The sequence below is a fragment of the Drosophila willistoni genome (genome assembly GCF_018902025.1).
Source record: "Drosophila willistoni isolate 14030-0811.24 chromosome 2R unlocalized genomic scaffold, UCI_dwil_1.1 Seg167, whole genome shotgun sequence".
NCBI classification, from domain to species: Eukaryota; Metazoa; Arthropoda; class Insecta; order Diptera; family Drosophilidae; genus Drosophila; species Drosophila willistoni.
In genome coordinates this window covers 863640-871946 of record NW_025814050.1, presented here as the reverse complement: position 1 = coordinate 871946, position 8307 = coordinate 863640, and the positions used below count along the sequence as shown (strand labels likewise).

The 8307-nt window shown below is 42.3% G+C and overlaps 2 protein-coding genes across 2 annotated transcripts; one reads left to right on the top strand and one right to left on the bottom strand.

Annotated features, from left to right (window-relative positions):
- Window positions 1–2240: 2240 nt before the first annotated feature.
- LOC6646785 (cytosolic 10-formyltetrahydrofolate dehydrogenase) lies at window positions 2241–6223 on the bottom strand. Its single transcript, XM_002069374.4, has 3 exons — window positions 6074–6223; window positions 3061–5181; window positions 2241–2994 (listed from the first exon to the last, which is right to left on the bottom strand). Exons 1-3 carry the CDS (start codon window positions 6077–6079, stop codon window positions 2365–2367), a joined length of 2757 nt encoding a protein of 918 aa, XP_002069410.1. The 5' UTR covers window positions 6080–6223; the 3' UTR covers window positions 2241–2364.
- Window positions 6224–6935: 712 nt separating this feature from the next.
- LOC6646784 (putative gustatory receptor 39b) lies at window positions 6936–8256 on the top strand. Its single transcript, XM_002069373.2, has 3 exons — window positions 6936–7826; window positions 7900–8076; window positions 8137–8256. Exons 1-3 carry the CDS (start codon window positions 6936–6938, stop codon window positions 8191–8193), a joined length of 1125 nt encoding a protein of 374 aa, XP_002069409.1. The 3' UTR covers window positions 8194–8256.
- Window positions 8257–8307: the final 51 nt, after the last annotated feature.

The window sequence follows — 8307 nt, the reverse complement described above, 5'->3', positions numbered from 1 at the left end:
TTTTCGCGCTATCGCGGCTTTGCTATTGGGTTCGCTCATTGCCCATTGCCGTTGGAATTGCCTGTGTGACAGTGACTGAAATGTGGGTGGCTTGGGGGTGGGCAAATGCGGATGGTTTGAAGAGCTTTCTGTCGGCTTTAGCTGTGATTTGCAATTCCCTTTAGTGGCTACAAAACTATATTCTTTCGTGTCAAAGTATGCAGACGATAATAATTACAAAAATCCAAAAATATACCCAAATTAAATCTATAAAAAATTGAACGGAAAACGATTCCTTTCGATCAGCATTGAATAAACCAAAAGTATTTCATTTAATTTTGCCCCTTAAATTATTACTTTTTCCACACAATTTCTAAGTACAGCCAAAATCTTGCGCTTTAATCTGACTCGAAACATTGCCAGATGCACTGGCTAAATTTCCTTAATGCATCTCAAACTTTAGTAACTCACTTGCATCTGGCAGTTCGTTTTACTTCTAGATCTAGCACGCTGTCTTTGTCTCTGCGTCCGGTGGAGCTCATGCGCTACGCTCTTCCCGAATCCATTTTAATTAAATCGGCGCAGGAGGCGGCAAGCGTATTGACTTTCCAATATGGCGAATTCCCACAAATACTCGCCGTCACGTCTTGCGCACTCCCATTCACTCTTTCTCTCTGCCCCTTCTCTCTGGCTCTCTCACTGTAATATAATAATTATTGATTATTTGCTTGTAAACGTTTTTTTTAGTTTGAATGTTGCCGGGAGTATTGGCAAATAAGATGAGAAAAAAATACGAAGTGAGAGGCGAAAAACTGAGTTTTGGGCCACGTGATGCAACTTTTTATTTGCCGAATAGGAAAATGGAAGCTCGTCTCCGAGTTTTTCCCCACCATTTGGTTACGTCATTTCTCAGCTGATTTTGGAGTTTGGTCGAAAAAAGTGTTATACAACTGGGTCCCAGACATTGTTATAAAAGTATTGATAATGGGGGATTGGTTATATCTGAAGTTTACAAACTAACTGACATCTTTTAGTCTTTCTTTATCCCACCCTTACGCCTTGTCATGCTATCCTTCGACTAAGAAACGCACTTCTTAGGAAGTGTACTGCATTCTATTCTTCATGAACTTATAAGGATACCAATGAATAATTTACAAATCGTATTTATAATAGCTCGAATCTAGCTCTTGCATTAGCTATCATATTTATTACGGATTCAATGCTAATTATCAAAGATAAACATTGTCTAATACATACGTCCAAAGTAGTAGACACATACTTCACGGGGTTTATTGCCATTTTCTGAAGTTGTCAAGCCCCAATTAACATAAATCAATCAAAATTAGAACCAGAGACAAGTAGAAGACGCACACATTAAAGGATGCTGCATAAATTGACGCCAAGCGAATAGTAAATAACAATGGACCACGGAACGCACATAACCGTATCGTTAATTCAATTACAGAATGTGCGGCAAACAAAGAGTGTAAGTGTGTCTCTGTGTGTGTGTGTGTGTGTGAGAGAGAGAAATATATGTTGAAAGAAACGGAGAGGAAGTTGAGGTTTCAAACATGCCGAGTTAATGTGAAAAGCTTGGAAAATTGTTCTGCCCGGAATGGGATACCCAACAACAATGGGCATAGTCGAAATAAGGTTACAGAGCCCTTAAGCCTTTAAATAATGTTTGTCAGGATAAAGGAATGAAATCAAGTAGAACTATTCAAGGAAAGGAAAGAAAGAGACATTTACAGAACTGGGGGAGGAGCCAAGCAATTTGACCCACTTTGGTTGCCAAAAACTTTTGCCAACCATAAGATGCTATAATTGTCCTGCTGGCAACTAACAGGGGATGTGTGTATATGGAGGATTTCAGCTGCAAGTAGTTGTTATAACTACTTGGCTGTTTTCGCAGAAATGGCAAAGTTTAAGTGCCTGAAAAGAGCGCGTAGTGGGAGTTTCGTCTTTTGTCTGACTCGGCTGATAGGACTTGTCAAAGTCCTATCTAAGTCCTAAAAGCATCCTTAATAACCAAGGGCCAATTATGTCGCTGTGATTCTTTACCTTCTTTTCACTAGGCTATCTTCTTATAGCAATGTATTCGACTTACTATGGTCCTTAATTAATATGCCGCATTCTCATTTTGTAGCGCACATAATTCGTGAAAGTCCGACTAAGGACATTTTTAGCGTCCTTGTCGTCGTTGTTGTTGGTATTGCAAATATCGATTGACAAGCCAATCATAATCACGAATTCTGATTGTGCAAGTTTGAATACAATTGTATTTATTGAATAGATAAAATTACGAGTATTTATATGGTAATACTTAGGACTAAATGCAATGTCACTCGCCATACAAAAATATCTGAATTGCTATATATATATCTCTCAATACTCAATTGTCACACACTTGGTCTTGAGATATTCATTAAGAGCCTCCTGACCCAAATCCTTTCCATAGCCACTCTGCTTGAAACCACCAAACGGAGCTGCCACATCGGTCTTATTGTAGACATTCACGAAAACGGTGCCGGCCTCTATACGATCGGCAAAACTGAGGGCTTTGCTAATGTCCTTGGTGAAGACGCCGCTGGCAAGGCCATATTCAGTGCGATTGGCCCGATGCATCACAGAATCCACGTCGCTGGCATTGAACTTCGAAATGATCATTATGGGGCCAAAAGATTCCTCTTGAGCTATAAACATGTCGTCCTCCACGTTGGTAAAAACAGTGGGCGTGAAGAAGTAGCCCTTGAGATTTGGCACGGGTCCGCCGCCATAGACCAAGGTGGCGCCCTCTTCGACACCCCGCTGACAGAATTCGATAAGCTTATCGTAGTGGGCCTTGTGATTTTGTGGCCCATGGGCAGTCGAACGGTTCAAAGGATCTCCTATGGTCATGGAACGAAGGTCCTTGACTACACGGCGAACGAACTCGTCATGAACTCGATCCTCAATGAAGAGACGGCCGGCTGCTATGCAGTTCTCGCCCTTGTTGAAGAACACCGAAGACATGCCCTAATCAAACAAAAATGAATAACAATATCAAAAATGAAGTTGAAAGCTTCCGAGAGGACTACTCACATGCTTCACTGCTTTGTCAAGGTCACAGTCTGCAAATATGATCAGAGGACTTTTGCCGCCCAACTCCAGAGAGCATTTTTTGAGATTCGAGTCTGCACAGGACTTCATGATGTGCTTGCCAATGGGAGTGGATCCTGTAAAACCCAATTTGCGTACCAGGTGATGGTCGGCAACAGCCTGACCAGCGTCTGAGCCTTTGCCAGGCAGAACATTGATTACACCCGGTGGGAATCCAGCCAAAACAGCTAGTTCGGCGAACTTTAATGCTGTTAAAGGACACGTTTGGGCAGGTTTTATTAGACAAGTGTTCCCAGCCGCTATGCAGGCAGCCATCTTCCAGGAAAGCATCATCAGAGGATAGTTCCAAGGCGTTACAAGCCCGCATACCCCGATTGGCTCCTTGCGAGTGAATGTTAGCACATTGTTTGGCCGTGCAGGATTGACAGGAATCGTGTTGCCCTGGATTTTGTCACACCAGCCGGCAAAGTAGCGCCAGGCATCAATGGACATGCCGATGTGAGTTTTTAAGGCCAGAGTATAGACAGCTCCAGAGTCCACAGATTCGATCGTGGCCAGCTCCTCTTTGTGCTGTTCCATAAGATCAGCCAGCTTAAGCATTAATTGGCCTCTTTGTCTGGCCGAAACCTGCTTCCAAGCTCCATAGAAGGCCTTGTGGGCTGCTTGAACAGCCTTGTCCACATCGGCTGCAGAGGCACAAGCCACCTTGGCTAGTATTTTTTCGTCTGTAGGATTGATAATATCTAGAGTCCGTCCGCCTTCAGCATCCACGAACTCTCCATTAACAAAAAGTTGGGTTGGGACTTGAATCTCTCGCTTATTTGCGTTAAGAAGGAAACCCTTGAACGGCACTTGCTTGCGGTTTCCTCCAGTAGACGAAGATCCCTGGCGTAAGATCCTAACGAGCTGGTCGAAAAACTCCTCAAAAACAGGAGCCATAAAAACATGCTCGTTTTCTAGTGGCACGTCAAACGTTTCCTTGACTTCCTCCACTAGGCGCACCACATCCATGGACCCAGCGCCAGCAGCAAAGAAATCGGTCGATGGTTCGATAGAGTCTTTGAGAATCGCTTGCCAAATGGAAGCAAGAGCATGTTTTTTGGACAGCTCGTCTTCAGTGAAGTCCTTAATGGGTTCTTGATTCGCCTGCTTAAACCAATCACTGGCGGCAATAACCTTCGAGCCGCGTTTCAGTCGACGCACATTCACAAATGCTCCATCGGTTCCCTCAATCAGTAGGCCACCTTCATGAACCAAAGCTGGCTTAGAGAGACCTTTCAGACGCAGGGGCTGCGCATTTGACACTGGACCGGCCGAGTATAGATGAGCGCCGAATAGGCGCACTTGCTCTTCAACCACTTCATCTCCAGTGTTGAGAACAACCGTGGCTATGGCTCCTGGGACCGAGTCCAAGCCCCTGATGAAGTTCCAAATGCGTACCGCTGTTTGTCCCAGATTTATTACTTGATTTTCTATCTTAAACATGGCCGGATCATAAGTGGCTCCCACCTCAGTCTGTGTAATTTTGTAAGCCTCCCCCTTAGCGACCAAATCCACGGCTACTCCCATTGCCTTAACCCCCTCCGGGTACAGGAATCGCTTGTAAATCGTGTCCAGCGTGTCTGTTGGCTCAAGATTGGTCTGACGCGTTAGAAGCAACGGACCCGTGTCCAAGCCATCATCCGCCCAGAATATACTAAAGCCCGCCACTTCGTCTCCCTCGATTAAGGTCCACGAGATGGCACTGGCACCACGATGCCTTGGCAGAATCGACGGGTGATAGCAGATACTGCCCAAGGCAGCGCCGTCAATCACCTCCATTGGAATAAATTGAGAGCAATATGGCAGGACATTCAAATTTGCTCCAACAGACGCATATTGCTCTAGAACTTCCGGTATGGCTATGCCCTTGCGGCGCCAGCTGGCGAATTTGAAGACGGGTATTTGATGGGCCTTTGCTGTGGTGGCCAAGATGTCCTCGCGATTTCCTTTATCCGGGATGGTAAAGACTCCAACGATTTCAATATTTGAGCGTTCCAAAAATATTTCCAAAACATCAGAGGCAAAATTGCTTTGGCCAATAATGGCTATGCGTAGTTTCAACTATAAGAAAATTAATTAAAGAAAAAATTAATATTGATCGGGGTTTGTTTATTGTCGCGGAGGTTTTTCAGTTTCATTTTTTTTTTCTAACTTTACTTTTCTAATGTAATTTTCAACCAAATCATATTTTGTACTCGTCACTTTTTAGACTTATTCTAACTGCGTCGACTGAAATAACTCAACATTCCACAAGACACATTCGACAATGGCCTAACTGACCTCCTCATACCAAACACTTGTCGATATATTTGTATAATAAAATCACAATCATATTCAATTTCTTTTAAACAATACATTAAAGAGTTTAATTAACTCTCAGCACTGTATATCTTAATTGGTTATATCCTTCAATGACTGTAACAATTATAAATCGAATCGAACTAGTAATCCGCCATAAATAAAATGATAGATCGACCGGTGACCTATATATTTTATTTCCAAGTGATAACACTTTGATAAGCTTTACACTATATGTACGGTAGGTCGTTGATTTCTTCACTTGGTGCCGAATTTCTTTAGAAGACCTTTCCTACCAAATGAGGTTGTCTTTTATACCCCAAAATCGGTCTCTGTGCAGGACATTGAGGAGAACGTCCCTTCACCTTAAAGTTATGTGAGATAAGCTTTTGGCAATTGACAGCATCCCGGAATTGAACCTATGACACTACGAAATGGAAACAGCGATAATCATAAGCCAAATGGTAGGTACATAGTAATAAGTTACTAGCTAAGACTATTGTTGGAAAATTATAAACTCATACATTTCCCCTGTGGGCCGAAGAAGGGTCTGATCTTGCGTTCTTTACATAACTTATTGAATAATCTACAAAGAAATTTAAATTCAAACCGAATTTCTCTGTGAGTAAATAAATGTTTTACTAAAAATACTAACAGTCATAATTGTCACTTCCTTTGCCCACTTGGTCGCGCCGTGCTTTATAATGTTGTGTGTTCAATCAATCAGAATTTAATTCACTCTTTGATTATCGCTTTCTGATTAGCTACGATTAACTTTTCACTGAATTTAATTATTATTATTTAAATGCGAACGTTTAGCCGGCAAACTAGAAACTGAACCTCTGCGAACGTGACGGTCTCCTATTTATACCCCGCTGGAACGTCAACAACATATTCACAATCGTTGACGTTATCAGCTGTTTCTAAACACTCTGGGGAATTGTTATTATTGTAGTTCTAGGTAGCGACATACCTTAATACCTACATATGTATGTACATACATATATTTCATAATTAAGTCAAAATAACATCGATGGCAAGCCATTAAGAATTCTTATCAATAACAAACTGCAGCCCAGGCCCCAAAAGTTGCTGGAAATGATCAGTCATGGGAGGCAGATTGAAGTGGTAATCCTACCTCCAGATGCGCTTACTAAACAGAAGTAATACAACCAGGTAAACCGTCTGCTGGGGTTTCCATTGACTTTGAACGATATTAAAAAGATTTATTAAAGCCATGATGTTTTATGTAGCCAAAAGAATCGAGAATTCTCAATTATAGCGTAATCTTTAATTCCATCGTCTGGGTTCGATTGTAAAATACCTTTTATGTTTAATATATAATTTTGCTTAATCATATCAAACTAAGTTTTAGGTTGTGTTACTAAATGCCATCTCTATTAGTAAGCTAATTTACCTAATTAATGAACTATCTTTTAGTACAGATCTTTGGGTCATCTGCAATATTTCATCAGTCCTTCAGTAAGTCCCAGTCGCATTTTAACTACTGAAGCAACATGGTATACACCCTTAGTCCTTTGATTAAGTACTTTGGAGTCCTAGGACTGGTGCCGTGGGCCGAGCAACCTTCTCGGCAACTGGCGCAGAAGTTGTACACTTTTGCAATTGTTTTGGTGCAAATATTATCTTATGCTCTGGCCATGTCGGCGCCGCTGAAAGATTTGGATCTGCCTGTCTCGCAACTGGTCAGTGATATAGTGTTCACTGCCCATATGGTCACCACTTCGGTAATATTGCTTCAAGCCATGTTTCAATACGAGGAGTTTTACGACTTTTGTATGGAACTTAAAAGCCTGAACTTGCGCTTTCAACGCGAAGTCAAAGTGCCAGCAAACAGTTTACCCAGAATGCGCTCTTTAAAACTACTTTTTCTGGGCTCGGCCAGCATTTTCACGCTGATCCCAGGGATATACATGGGAATAATCACCAACAGTTATGTGGGTTACTTCTTGTATTCCCTAGGATCGGTGCTAATCAACCGATGTCAGACCGTTCTACTCTTGATCAATGCCGAGCTGTTGACCTTCCATGCCGAACTGTTGTGCCAGCAGCTGCAGCAGATACTCAGCTGTCGCCAGATGAGATACAACTGCATCCTGGAAGGGGATTGTCAACGACTCACTTCCGTTGAGTTGCTGCTGAGTCTAAAGCAGGCGTACATGGAGCTATACGGCCTTTACAACCGATTTAATGCTCTATATGGATGGTCGATGCTGTTCATATTCGTAGTCATGTTCTTGGACTCTACAGTTAATATTTATTGGACACTCTTGTCTCTTTCCGATGCCTACAGCTATGTCTATATAGGAATAAGCTGTGCCAGCTTTATGCCACAGCTCGCGCTGATGCTTGCTCTTTGCAGCAGTGGAGAGTTCTGTAAGCGACAGGTGAATTTATTGATTTAGTGATCCCCAAAGACTTGACGAGAAAGCCGTGTATAAGTATCTATGTCTTACCTAGCATGAGCTGATTGGAAGCCAGATACGTGGTGTGTCCTGCGCTTTGCAGGTGCAAAAACAGTCCGTGCATCAGGGTTACAGTGCTCTGGTGGTCGAATTCTCAATGCAGGTGGAACAGGATCCCTTAGTCATCAATGCCGAAGGTTTTATGGACATTGACTATGGTCTGCTCATGTCGGTGGGTATTATAATTTGAGGGGAACTCGTTTGATCCGAATCGTAATTCGTTTAATTGCAGATTTTCACTGCAATGGTGACCTATCTGATCGTCTTGATGCAATTTGGGACCTTCTGAACAGTTATTTAAAAATTTAACAACGACCTCACCGAAACCCCAACAATCGCCAACTATATATGAGTCCCGTCTGTACGTGATTTCGATAAGATTATCACAGCAACATTAAATAAT

What these genes read in the sequence shown, in the direction of transcription:
- LOC6646785 (XM_002069374.4), bottom strand. An exon ending in TTGACAAAGCAGTGAAGCAT is followed by an intron (nt 2,995 to 3,060) that starts GTGAGTAGTCCT and finishes TTGTTTGATTAG; the next exon opens with GGCATGTCTTCGGTGTTCTT.
- LOC6646784 (XM_002069373.2), top strand. Translation starts at nt 6,936, where the DNA reads ATGGTATACACCCTTAGTCCTTTGATTAAGTACTTTGGAGTCCTAGGA. An exon ending in GAGAGTTCTGTAAGCGACAG is followed by an intron (nt 7,827 to 7,899) that starts GTGAATTTATTG and finishes TGTCTTACCTAG; the next exon opens with CATGAGCTGATTGGAAGCCA. An exon ending in ACTATGGTCTGCTCATGTCG is followed by an intron (nt 8,077 to 8,136) that starts GTGGGTATTATA and finishes GTTTAATTGCAG; the next exon opens with ATTTTCACTGCAATGGTGAC.